Source organism: Alosa alosa, chromosome 24, assembly GCF_017589495.1.
Source record: "Alosa alosa isolate M-15738 ecotype Scorff River chromosome 24, AALO_Geno_1.1, whole genome shotgun sequence".
NCBI lineage: Eukaryota > Metazoa > Chordata > Actinopteri > Clupeiformes > Clupeidae > Alosa > Alosa alosa.
In genome coordinates this window covers 16,131,694-16,146,089 of record NC_063212.1, presented here as the reverse complement: position 1 = coordinate 16,146,089, position 14,396 = coordinate 16,131,694, and the positions used below count along the sequence as shown (strand labels likewise).

At 39.3% G+C, this 14,396-nt stretch overlaps 1 protein-coding gene across 4 annotated transcripts; it reads left to right on the top strand.

The window, feature by feature from the left end:
- Positions 1 to 7,096: 7,096 nt before the first annotated feature.
- Positions 7,097 to 12,575, top strand: LOC125289136 (butyrophilin subfamily 1 member A1-like). 4 transcript variants are annotated; one of them, XM_048235831.1, is made up of 13 exons: positions 7,097 to 7,209; positions 7,698 to 7,781; positions 7,969 to 8,319; positions 8,627 to 8,785; positions 8,923 to 9,090; positions 9,226 to 9,306; positions 10,242 to 10,274; positions 10,486 to 10,518; positions 10,769 to 10,789; positions 11,224 to 11,280; positions 11,395 to 11,442; positions 11,530 to 11,556; positions 11,709 to 12,575. In XM_048235831.1, exons 2-13 carry the CDS (start codon positions 7,730 to 7,732, stop codon positions 12,251 to 12,253), a joined length of 1,575 nt encoding a protein of 524 aa, XP_048091788.1. In that variant the 5' UTR covers positions 7,097 to 7,209; positions 7,698 to 7,729; the 3' UTR covers positions 12,254 to 12,575. The 4 variants fall into 4 exon arrangements, with proteins under 4 accessions (XP_048091788.1, XP_048091790.1, XP_048091789.1 ...); XM_048235833.1 differs by lacking the exon at positions 10,242 to 10,274 and having other exon boundaries at positions 7,100 to 7,209; XM_048235832.1 differs by lacking the exon at positions 10,769 to 10,789 and having other exon boundaries at positions 7,100 to 7,209.
- Positions 12,576 to 14,396: the final 1,821 nt, after the last annotated feature.

The following is a 14,396-nucleotide window of genomic DNA, read 5'->3' as shown; positions in this document are numbered from 1 at the left end:
TAAAAGGTTGGGGACCCCTGCATTAGTAGACCTATATTTGTTGAACTTCCAGCCTTGTAAACATTTAATGATTCTTATACATTTCTATTTTGTTTCTATTTCATGTAGATATGATCTTTCGTTAGTTATCAGTTAGGTCTACATGCAGTGGCACTGACACGGCTTCTCCTTGTCCTGTGCTCTCCATACACGCGCGCGCATACACACACGCGCACACAGACCCGCTCCTCTCCTTTGTAGGCTACTTGCACGTGAATCGGAACAAACTACTGTAGATTGTTGCAGCGCAAATAAATGCGGCCGAATGGCCGTTCCGCTTGGTGTTAACTGAAGGTTAGCATCATCAACACTGCAGTGCAATATGCATGCATGCAAATGAACTAGTTTGTTCATATCACAACAAAGCCAATCGCGGAGACAAACCTCTTTAAACAGGCAAAGTTATCAGCAGTTAGCAGCATGTATGTAGCCTAGAGCCTTAGCTGGTAAGCTAATGTTAGAACAGCTGGGTTTTTGATGGTTAGCTGTGTCAACTACTTGCGGATAACATTATGCATCAATTCTTGCGCCGCCAACCCCCTTGGATATCGCAAATGCCCCTGGTGTCACTGTACTCAAAGTCCCCAGTAAACAAAGTCCCCAGTGCACAGGTTAATGGCTGCTGTGCAGCCTAAACAGTCGTGGAGTTTTAATCATCAGCTGGACAACTGAACGAAGTTACCAGCCAGAGTAGCAGCACAGGGGAATTATGAACTAGAACCAGGGACATGGCAGATTCTAACAAAAGGTAATGAAGAGGTTTATTTTTAACCAAAGTAGCTCTACTGATCAGACCTTTCTTGACACTGAAGAGTCGGTGGCGCATTGGCAAGCGCAATAAATGCGTTTTGGGGACGTCACATATTACAAAGCGTAATCGCAGCCTGCAGTTTGAAAATCGCGTTTCATCATATCGCGATATTATCGCAAATGCAATAAATCGTTCAGCCCTACCAGACAAACCAGTGTTGCAAATTGTGTGTTTCCATCACTCTGTCTCTTTCGTTGCTCTGATTGGTTTTTGGCCTCTCCTATTGCTACCGAGGCATTTTGATCGGCGTCCGTTTGGGAACACCCTTTGGAAATGGGCTGTGAACGAACCTTCCCCAGACCCACTCTCAGTTACGACTGCATCACAGTCCCGCCCACAGGAGTTTCCGGAAGTAAGAATTCAATGCAATTTCTCCATTGACAAAAACTTAACTGCACATGGTAGACTCAAAACCAGCTACGGCTGTACTAAGCGATTGTGTATGCTCATATAGATGCCAAAAGTTCACGGGGCACTAACCTTGTTTTGAGATAAATGTCTTTTATTCGCGATGTCTTGGATAAGTACTTCATTACCCACAATCCTGAACAATCCCACAGTGATGCCTCTGATTGGTGGAAAGGCCGTTATGATCATAGTTTGAAACTTTATCAGCGAAAATTATTGACAAAGATGGCGTCTTTTACTGCCTATGGCGAAAATCTTAATGTGAATAAAAACTTTCTAGACGAACATTGGTACTTGTATCAACAAGGATTGTGGTTTATATATCACACGAACTTAGTCAGGGCCACCATCAAATAGAACACTGTAAATGCTAGTTTGAACACTTAACTTTTCAGGTAGCCGATAGGCTAATCATTAGCCTTTCAGACATTGGAATGTCATTATAATGCTGCTAACATTAGCCTACATGCTGCAACAGCAACACAGGTATGAAATATATTATGTTTTAGTGACCTTGTTGTTTCTATGAACATGAATTGTTGTTTATAGGAAACATCAACTTAGTCGAGGCATAAAAAGCCCTGTATATCCCTATTAAGCACTTAAAGGGACACCAGGCAACGTTTTCGTGTTAATTAATCATCTTCGTAAGTCGGTATATGGTTAAATGACTCATTACGGGGCGAATGAAGGCTCTCTCGCCCGCCCCTACTGCCTGTAGGAAGAATATCCCACTTGCAAGTTCGGGTGTATCCTACCCGCCCGACCCGAAGCAGGATCAGTTTACAGCACAGAGGCAGGCTAACGAAACGCTAGAGATTGTTGCAAACGTGTGTATAATGGCAGAGCCGGCGAAGAAGCAGCGAAAACCCTTGACGGAAGACGCAAAGAAAAGGAAAAGAGCTTCAGACCAAACGAGGGGGAGTTTCGTGGAGAAAAAGCATTAGGCTTGCCTGGTGTCCCTCTAAACCTTTGAACTAGCTAGCTAGCTGATAGCACATGCTGGATGCACTGCAGTAAAATGGTTAGCAAACCGTCCATGCCCCCGTGAATATTTCACTGTTTCAAGGATGAAATCAAGAGTGTCCAAAGGGGTGAAAACCACTTTAAATCGGGTCACATTATTGACTGTTGTGTGTCGAGGGTCAGCTTGTGGGTTTTGTAAGGGCCAGCATGAGGGACAAGACCTATCAAACCTACGAAGTTGTGTGGTGAGTTTTGCAGGGAGGTTGGTAATGCTAGTTAACATTAGCTAGGCTACTGTAGCCTTCATACTGTACGAGTCATATAATCAATTAACCTAGAAATACTTCTTCGTACATTTATGAACATTTTGTGTAATAATTCACAGCAAGTTAATAAACTGAATATGGTGGTCCAAGAGCAGACCATGCACCGGTCATTGCATCAGGATGGCAGTCAGATAAGAAGCACTGCACAATGTTGCTAACGTTAACGTTAACCGCTTTCACACACACACGATATAAAATGCACGATGGTAAATATAACATTCAATACCAAAACACTATTATTTACACGATTACTCCTGAAATAACTGCTATTAACTATATAAAAATCACTGTTTGGAGGAAAGGGTTCGCGTGCTGTCACCGGTTGGAAATGATTTCGCGCTGGTTCGTGCTGCTTATATTTTTCAGTGAGGCACGGTGGTTTATGGGATGAGTAGTTCCTTCACTCGGAAATGAAAATATGTACACAGTCTTGTACCTTTGACTTTTTTTGGACTTTCTCTTCGTTTTTTTACTCGAAATGATATATTGTATGCTTATGAGTTACGCCGCAGCTGATTAGCCTAAGACATGCTCTAAAACTCTTTAGATACGGATTTTTCCAAAACGTCAATGGGAGAAATGAATGGGAAATTTACTTCCGGAAACTAAGCTCTCTCGGAGGAGGGGCGGGACTGTGATGCTCTATAGCAGAGAAGAACCCAGAAATTCATGAGAAATTACATTTTGTGGAAGTGTGAGTGTTTTTCACCTTATAGGGTCCATGAGAGATCATGTTCTCTTCGTTGTTAGAAAGTTGCAACCTAAAATGTTTTCAGCCAATATGTAATTATTTGTTGAACAAACTCAATAGCCATGGACAAATCAAACATAAATGCGGACAATTCCGTAGATTCACAGGACATACTATTAAAGAAAGGACAATGTACCACAATGCATTGCCCCTCCAGAAGACACACAGTTAGAGATACGAATTTGAGGCCGAATTTGAAATATGTGCAAAGTCTTGCGTTTTACATATCAACAGTGGCGGCTCCATAGCTTGAAGTGTCACTTCTTGATAATGACATTGAAGACATCTTTGTTATAAGCTTTATAGGAGATTCTTTGAATTCACCAACTACTCTTTATATATATACTCAGTCAAACATAAACCATACCACATTACTTATTGTTTGTGATAGTGGCTTATAGTATTTTATTAGGTATTACTGTATGTGAACAACTCACTTTACCTAAAGTATGCACTGGGGGCTTAACTTAATTAGTTGTTATGAGCAATAAATGGACTAATGAGGGAAATATAAACAAGGCACATCTATTATTTGATGAATTCTCAGAATCTGCTATAGCGTTGTATATAAGAAAAATATGTCATTATTACCAAGAGGTCAAATAACCTTTTATAATCTATGCATCTTAAGGACTGATAACCGGTACTTCATGAACACAGTCATGAGTATGTATAAATAGTGATATATACAAATGACAATAATGACGCTTTATGCATGCTTTATAGCTCTTCATGATTCTATTTCTAATGAATACTGACTTTATAGAAAGGGGTACAGAAATCATCATTTTTAAGGGGCACAGGGAGGTCCTCTCTCCACTTACCATGATAGAGGTGGAAGTGGAGAAGGTCTCTTGTTTTGTAAGTTAGTGGGCACCTATTTACTTACCTCACCTACTGGACCCCCACATTTGTCAGCCAACACCACTACTATTATAAAAAAGGCTCAAGAGTGGCTCTATTTTCTAAAGACACTTAAGAAAACCACCCTGTCTGCAGAACTGTTCAATGCCTTTCATCACTGCTCTATTGAGATCATTTAAACATACAGTATCACAGCATTATATGCAAACTGTACAAAAGCATTTTTCAACTGAAGAAAAAATACAGAAAATAGGAAATGGGGGAGATATACTTTGGTGAACTCTTGGTCCCCATAGACCTTAATGTATTGACCATTACCAAACCAAACATTATTATTATTGGGAGTACCCAATTATCTTTTTTTTCTTAGGGCCCAAAATTTGTCCGCAATTCAACTATGGCATGACTCATCACCCCAATGATGCTTATATTCAGCAGGGGTCAGCACAGGCTAAACTCACAGAGCCTGGTCCTCATAAGTCACACAATCAGCATGTGATGATACTGTATGAATACATGCACAAGGACCATAGGTCAATATTCTATACGGGAAATGTTTCGAAGGAACAGTGTGACCAAAACAAAATGCTGCAGCAAATGTATAAGTGCTGTTTTGTAAGTGAAGAATTATTATCATCTTACATGTTCCTGTCTTGTTAAGAAACTAAGAAATATATTTATTTGGTATTAAATTATTCTAATGAAAAGACTAACTCTAAAGTTTGGCTTAACACATTTCTCACAGGTGATGGGATCACAAAACCGATCTCACAAATTTCACTGTATTGTTTTAATATTATGACAGTTTTGACACATGTTTGTGTTTTTAATCCTGTGAGGCTGACGAACGCAAAGTGCATCCAAATTCACATCTCTGTTGAATTGCTCGCAGAAAACTCGTCACACCACAGGAGGGCATGAGGTGGAGTACAGTTGGGACATTTCCATGGGCCCTGCACAAAGAAAGGGGCTTGATGGTCTTTTGGGCACCCACCGTCGACTTCAAGGCACCGCTGCCAACGTTGACTTTAAGGCATCTAATCCTAACCCTTACCCTAACCTTAACCTTTGCCTAACTCTACCGCCTTCCAGGCAGCACTGCCTTGAAGTCGACGGTGAGGGCCCAAATGCCCATATAATAAGAAAGTGTCCTCAAAGAACAAAATACATATTTTACAAATGCAGTAAAAGACACATTCTTCATCCAGTAGTTCATTGGCAAGACATCAGTAAATAAAATAATTCATAATGCTAGAAGATTTGTCAAAGAAAGGACAATATTACACAATGCATGGTCCTTCCAGAAGAAACATAGTTCAAGATACTGGGCCTGAATTTGAAAGATGTGCAAAGTCAACTGTGACATCTTCCTTATAAAGCTTCATAGCAGATTCTTTGAATTCATTTCAGCAAATACTCTTTATGTACTTATATAAACCATACACTTTACTTAATGTCTGTATTAGTTGTTTAAAGCATGCACAGGGGGCTTGCAACTTAATTAGTTGTTATGAGCAATACATGGACTACTGAATATAAATATGAACAAGGCACATCTATTATTATGAAAGATTGCATAGAACCACATAACTGGCATGCCTCTTTGCCACAATGATGTTTGTATTCAGGAGGGGGCAGCACAGACTAAACTCAGAGTCTGGTCCTCATAAGCCATACGCTGTTCCAATCAGCATGTGATGATGTTATGATAATTAAGTCTAAATTCACAAAACATCATAAGGACCATACTGTAGGTCAATACTCTGTATGGAAAATGTTTAGAGAGACAGTGTGAACAAAACAATGTATCAGAGTGCAGTTTTCAAAGTTAAACATGTGCATGTTATTTTAGGCTACATGTTTCTGTCTTGTTAAGATAGTCAGTTCGTATAAGGTATTCTAGTGGGGCAGCCGTGGCCTACTGGTTAGCACTTCGGACTTGTAACCGGAGGGTTGCCGGTTCGAACCCCGACCAGTAGGCACGGCTGAAGTGCCCTTGAGCAAGGCACCTAACCCCTCACTGCTCTCCGAGCGCCGCTGTTGTTGCAGGCAGCTCACTGCGCCGGGATTAGTGTGTGGTTCACTTCACTGTGTGCTGAGTGTGATTCACTTATTCACGGATTGGGATAAATGCAGAGACCAAATTTCCCTTAGAAGTATATATATATAAGTATTTCCCTTAGAAGTATATATACTCTTTTGATCCCTCACGGGATCAAAAGAGTATATATACTTCTAATGCAATGACCTAGTTAGTGGCTGGGCTCTATTCCTATAGTTACACATTTCTAACAGGTGATGGTATCACACAACAGATCTCACAGAACGATATACATGTAGGATATTGTGCAAAACAATAGGTACAGTAGTGTATGATAGCAATTTTTAGATAATGTGCCAGTCCCCAATCTTAGGTTGTTAATTGCCACACCCGTTGGCGTGTTGCTCAATAAAAGAGACGGGCACTCGAGTCTACGATAGGAATAAACATTGCGGCGGGATAATAATCAACTTAGGTTTTGCGTCACGAAAATAGGGCCCTCTATGTCATAGGCCTACCTGCCAACATAGCTTTAAAAATTCGGGAGGGTGTTAGAACTAACATAACCTTGCATTGTTATTAACCCACTTGTTAATTGTACCCCATTTGTTCTTGATAGGCTACTTTATGTTGTTTATTGATGCTGTGTGAAACACTAGTCATACCCTGCATCTTGATCAGTGTTTGCATATTTAACATATGTCATACTGTAGTATACACACTCCTTGCAACGCTGCATTTCGGTCGTTGCTTTTACCTCACCGAAAGCGATACTCTGCATGCCAGTTTATGTAGTCTACAATCCACCCGCCCACATCATCACATGTCCACGTCTCAAATATATGTAACCTTTGATCTCATGTCATATAGCAACTGTTAATGAATTGTTTTAGCCTACTGCACAACCACTGGTGCTCGCGTAGGGGAGCGGACTGTGTGAAGAGAAAAAAGCGAGGACTATACCAATCACCTGGAAGACGTAATTCAATCTGTATACACTAATGTAGGTACTATTTCCCTCTACCATAAAACCATTACAGGTGATAGCAAAATTGACATATAGCCTAGTGTAGGCTACTTTTAACTTCTCTACATTTTGTAAAGTGTGACACTACTTTATTTTTTGGTGTATGCAGTTGATATTGATATCACACAAGTGCAAGTGCTTTTAATATTTAAGGGTAGCAATGATAGCAACAATGTTTGTAATTCACTACAACTTAGCTAAAAATTTAGGTTAAACATATTTCTTGTGATTTTGAAAAATGTGTGTGCCATGCGCCAGTCTGATTTATGGGAAATGAGCTCTGCTACTGCCAGTCAATTATTAACTGAGATAAAAAGCGAACAATAACAAGTTTGGCACAAGTAACCATTGAGAGCCTTCATAAGCATGATGCAACAAGTGAATTCAGTTGCTTTACATTTTCTCTTATATTATCATACTGTATGTCCATATCAGCTGTTCTCATTCTGTTTTTTTCTTTGAAGATTCGGAATTGTGACTTCAGTGAACAAAAGCTATGCTGGCGATTTTTTTGGGAATGGTGTTGAACCTTGGCAACACTGTAGCAGGTAAGAATACTCCATTAATTTGTAATCACAAAAGACAAACAGAAATGATACAAGCAATATTAAAAATGAAATGATAAACATAACAGCTATACTTATTACAAATAAACACGATATGGGCAGGTGGGTTCAGCATGTCCCAGTTATGTGTACTCATCACAGCTCTACCCTGTGTCTCCTCGGTCTCCAGACTACTCTTTCAACTTGTCTGTTCCTCACGGCCCAATCCCAGTCCAGCTGGGTTCCTCTGCCACTCTGCCATGCCAGCTCAACCCTCGCCATAATGCTGTAGCCTTCCGAGTTGAATGGAACCGACTTGATAAGGACAGTACTGTAGTTCTACTCCGCGAGAACCGGCAGATCCAGGGGGCATCAGTTGCTCCTGAGTACAGAGATAGAGCATCTCTCATAGGGGACCTAGAGAAGGGGAACGTGTCTCTGAAACTGGAGAACATCACACTGGCAGACAGGGGAGAGTATGTGTGCTTTGTTAAGCACACTACCTGGTATGAAAGAGCCAGTGTGTCACTGAGCATGAAAGGTATTCTACATGTTCAAATAACAATACACTTGCGCTGAATAGGAAAATCATATACTTCTCACTGATGTGTGTTGTGTTATCGTTGGCAACTTTGGCCCCTCTTGAATCTGGTTCTGACTGCCTGCTATAGGTTCAATGCCCCTGAAGGGAATAAATGTGTATACTGTATGGACTCTACTATACAGTATGAGTGAGCCCTTCATGAAGTACAACAGAACAACCAACTTATACTAGCTAGCCTCTAACAGTTTTGTGTTTGTTACTATTGATAACTTTGTCTCCTCTTGATTCTACGTCTGATTATCAGTTGTAGGTTCGGTCCCAGTACTTTCATATACTGAAGTGGGGAAAGACGAGATGAATGTTACCTGTGTGTCAGATGGTTGGTCTTCTCAGCCAACACTTACCTGGAAATACAAACAAGGACGAGAAATTGATAACAACCCAGTCTATGAATACTCAATTGGTAACTGGAACATAGCAACATTATTACATAATACGATTTTGATATCATGACCAAATAATAGCATTTATAATTTCATATAGTGCTAATTGAATTCTCTCTCTCTCTCTCTCTCTCTCTCTCTCTCTCTCTTGTTTCAGATGCTGATGGCCTGGTAAGTGTGGATTCATGGCTGCTGGTCTCTCCCTCTAAGTCAGAGTGGATCTCCTGCTCTGTGTATTTGTCTGATCAGGAGATGAGAGAGAGCAGAGTGATGCCCCAGATCACTAGAACACAGACAGATGCAGTCACCCTGGCCAGCAGCTCTGGTGAGTGTGAAGGGAATTTGGGCTATACCCACCAGCAGATATTTCAGTGACTGAAGGTGAAATAAGTGGTCATAGTCATAATTGGTGTGCTATTGATATGTATTTGATTGTAATAGTTTATTGCTCTGTTTCCAGGCGAATGGAGAGCTGCATTCATAACTATTTTGGTTCTGGTACTTCTGGAGTTCTCTATACTTTTCCTGTTACATCGTAAAGGTCTGGATCTCAAAAGTACACACAGACTGCTTCTGGTATATACTTATCATTTGCAAGCATGCCATATGTATATTATATAATATTTCAGAAATATCAGTAAATAACTCAATATAATAATTATAACAATATTATTGTTTATTACATGGATCTTCACAAGGCAAGTAGAACGCTCCATTGACTTGAATGGGATTTCCCAAAGTTCTAGCGGTCATTATTTTCGAGGAAAGGACCTCTGAAAAAAATAATGACCGCTGTCAATGGCAACGGAGTTTGTGCTTCAGGTCTTTCATATCACTACGCAAGGACTGGAACTTCGTTCAAAAGTGAAAGCAGACGGTTGATTAGCTGTGTTCTAAAGAATGTTTGTTTCAAGTTCAGCGTGTGTTGTTGCAAACTATTTGTTTCTCAGCAAATGCCACGATGAACGGTAACAAATAGGCTAGGCTATGTAGGCTAAAGTCATATCGAGGGGAGTTTATTATTTCATTTTGGCAAGTAGCCGTGTAATAAGCGGGATAATGTATAGAACGCCGGTCATTATTGGGAAAATAAGTCCCTTCAGGGCAGAACAAGACGGTTCGCCCTGTTGGGACTTATTTTCCCAATAATGACTGGCATTCTATACATTATCCCTTACATAATTTAGTTATATACGAATTCAATGAGTATGTTTGACTCTCTCTACGATGGAAGTAAATGACAGTTTACCATTTAGGTAGCAGTCTACATGTCCTGGAAAATCTAACCCTAGGAGAGAATTAGCATAATGTGTTCTCGTCACTGCCTTCTGAATATGGTGTATTCAGTATGGTGTATGTGAAGAAAATGTGATGATACTGAAAGATTCAGAACTAAAAGTCAGAGATGATTGGTAGGTGTTTGCTTAAGTGTCCATTAATTATGTACACTTCATCTGATCACTATAATTTTTTTAGGGTATATCAATATTGGAAAACAGACAAAAAAAGGTAATATGGTTGACGGGTAAGGTTAAATGCAAACATTTGGACACACCTGGGCATACAGTATGTCATAGTCATAATCACTGTTTTTTGTTGTTGTTTTTTTTTTCTTTATCAGTTCACATTCATGTCCGTTTGCTTAATAACTTATTTTCCTTCTTTGTATCATCTGCCGTGTGTAAGGTAATGGATATGTGTTTTTATTTTACTCCTGCAGGGTCGCATGACGAAAGACCAGAATGTATTGGAGGTAGAGTTGTTGTTTTAACCCTACGCTGTGTCACTGCTACCATCATAACCAACATACACACCAGTTAATTTGAAAATAACATAATTTAGTAAAGCCTTCTCGTAGTTCAATCTAACTGGATTGCCTTTGCCCATTTTCATCCTTCTCGTGCTTATCACCACCGATATCATCATCATCATCATCATCATCATCATCGTAATCACCACCATTACCATCATCATCTTCTTCTTTTTCCTCCTCTTCTACGCAGAGGAGATAACTCCACTCCAATGTATGTTTGTATTTTATACTACCTTGAAGCACGCATGATAGCACACATTTCACTACAAATATAATCTCCTTGGTGGTGATAATGAAAGTATAAGACAACCTAAAGCATCCTCCTGCAGACATCCTCCATTGTGCTTTTTATGGTCCACATGTCCAGCACTTTGTCATATCCTTGTTCCTGATTCACTTACAGCATCGTGCAAAAGTGGTGTTTTTTTTTTATTTATTTTTTTAGATGTCTCACTTGAGACAGGAAGCTTTAAATCATCTCTCTAAAACTGTTAAACCATATGATTGCAAACAAGCATGGCTGCACACAAAAGCTAGAATCTCACCTTTCACACACACATACACACACACACTCGCTCTCTGAAATGAAACTCAGATCTCCATATATTTAAGACTAAAATATGAAATGACTTCTCTGTCAAATAGATCCAACTGAGCAAAAAGTGCAAACTGAGCAAAAAGTGCAAACAGCAGAGAAAGCAGGTAAGTCTTTTATGAGTCTCAGGCATCATACTGAATATAATGTTGCAATGCATGACTGAATATAAAAATACACAGGCCATCAAAAAAGACTAAATTGAAGTTATTTTCACACAGTTACGGATAACTCAACCATGACAGATGCTCAGATCATAAAAATACCAGGTAAATGTACACATTTGTACACTTATTTTTATTATCAACAATAATTGATAAAACTAAAAAGACTTATCTGTCTGTCTATTTAAACAGAACTGGATATGGTGAAAGGAAGTGCAGGTAAATGTTCAAATGAATTATGAAGGGGGACTCTTATGAATTATGAATGGGGACTCTGTATTCTCCTTAGATTAAAACGGAATAGTGTTTATACAGATCAATTTAGATCTCATAATATTGCTTACATAATTCAATCCTTTTTATCCCCATAGTGAAACTCACTCTGGATGCTACAATAGCTCCGACCTTCCTGACAATAACAAAGAATGGAAAATTAGTCACATGTTCTGATCCAAAGAAGCAGGCTCCTCAGGGGGACCACCATCCTCATGTTCTGTGTAATGAGAGACTCAGCTCACACCAGCACTACTGGGAAATCACAGGATATTCTGGAGTTATGGGTATTGCTTCACAACACCTGTACAACAAACAGTTCTGGTATGCAGGAGTGTGTTCAGCAGCAGCTGCAGTAAGTAAAGTAAAGTCCCCTGTAAGTCCAGAACATGGCTTCTGGGTCCTCCATTATCGGAAGGGAACAGGTTATTTTGCCAACACTGAGCCCACAACCCATATACCAGTGGCAAAAGAGTTTAACACACTTGGAGTGTATTTAGACTGTGACAAACACACATTATCATTTTATGATGCTCAAAATAAACAACATCTTTGTATATTTTATAATATTCCACCGCTGAAGACACTTATTCCTCTAATATGTCCTGGAGTTAAAGACAAAGACTGCATCCAAATAAGTTAACTAGTGTTTCCTCTAGTGACTTTTTAAATGTAGAGTATTATAAGATTCAGGGTCAGACAGCTTCCTTTTGCCTATCATGACTTACTTTGGTCTCTATCAGAAACAGTAATCTGTCCTTTTTACAAATCATCAAATAACTACCCTTCCATCACTACAACAGAAACAAAAAGTGCTAACATAGAAAAAAGACATACAACCCTTAAAGAAATTTGAGGTTTGGTGAACAGTTGCCACAAATTTGCGGCAAGGTCATATTTTCACAAGCAAATTAGGTTTCTGGCAAACATTTAACTTTTGGCAATGTTGCAGCAAATTAGGTTTGTCACCAGAAGTTCACTGGAAGTTTGCCATTATTGGCTAAGTGTGGTGGCAAATCACTGGCGAACACATTTGCCACTAGTGGCAAACTTCTCATTGTTGCCAGAACTTTGCTGGAAGTTTGCCTATAGCAGCCAACAATGGCAAACTTCTGGCAATATTACTCATTTGTTTTCCACAAATTACCCACAAGTTTGCTGCATATCTGCCGCACACATTCAATTTTTGTAAGGGAATATAAAATAAAAAATAAAAACACTGAATAAGGCTGACATGAAACAAAGAAAGTAAAAAAAATCAAAGTGTTATTTCACTGCCAAAAGCTGATTTCAATAGTGTTTCAATGCCGATGTTCTATTTTTTTGGTTTATTTTTTCTTCATAAATGCCATTTTTTAAAATGATAATACAAAGTCTTTTTTTAGTTCCAGCCTATTAAAGGCGCAGTCAGGGATTTTATCAGATTTCAAGCCCAACATATTTTTATCACATCCAGCAATCATCTCCTCACGAGAACTATCTGTCCATTCTGTGAGTACACCTTTAAAAGTGTCTGTAGGCAGCCCAGGCTCCTAAAACTAGAAACAAACAAAGTGGGGGCTGCCCCTACCCCAATACCCTGCGTGGAATTTCTCTGGGAATACTAGAGGTAGGGGTGAGCTACTTCTCTGGCATGTTTCGTTTGGTTATTGGTAATAATGTATGTTTTTTTGCACAAAAGCTTCTGCTAATAAATTTAAATATAAACATAAGCACAAACAAAGAAAATTCCTGACTGTACCTTTAAATTTGCATATGTTAAATGTGCAACTGAAAGACTGAAGTGAGTCGTGACTAGGTTTTATCATTGTAGATTAGAATGGTGTACTATTCAAGGACAGATGCACCGTTGAACTGTGACATATTCTTTGTTCAAAATGGCTTATTATCATGAAATGGTTAATTTTCTCAAAAATGAGAAACATGAACGATATTGGAACTGCAGACACAAAATATTGTTATAGTGAGTTACAGCACTAGTTTGTTAATTTGTTGAAATTTGTGTGTATGTATTTGTTGCATTTGGCCTTGGTCCCCGGCACCCTATTCTCCCCTCCTTTCAACCAGGAACTCCTCCTGAACTCAACTACTGAAAACTGAAATGTATCTGTCAAATAAGAACTAATAAGTCATCTGTGTTTGATGTCATTTTGAATGTTTCAGTGTGAGAAGTAAAAGGGTCTCAGTTGTAGAAATGTAAAGTAATGTTCTTCTGTAGTCTGATAAACACACTCCCATTACCTCCTTTTGTCCTGATACGGATGCCCTGTGTAGGTCTGTGGTGATTAAGTGTGGTGATAACTTTAGTCTTGGAGTCATTCTGCTTCTCAAAACGCCCATGTATGTGTGTAGTCGCATCTATGCTAAGTATGCCATTGTCATATTTTGACTAGGTCTATTTTAGATTGATTGTTGTGTTATCTTTTATATTTTATTGTTGATTGTGTCTTGAACACGGATTGGTTGTAGTGTATGATTATTCCTGGCATTACAATAAATTGTTACGTTAACTGTTATTTTTAACATTATTATCAGCACTGCTAGCGTAGCGGTCATAGGTGATATGAGTTTATGAATTTTGTGTCAACTATTCCCAGGACACTGAAAGATTGGGCTGCAAGAAAATTGGTGGGCATACATGTAGCCCCACCAGGATGACATGGAACCATTGATTTTTATTTTGGTCCGTCGCCCCTCCGCCAGACAGGACCTCCCGAAAGGAGGGTAGGGCGGACACAGTTTTCTGTGAATATCTCGAGAACCGTAGGGCCTAGGAATACCACATA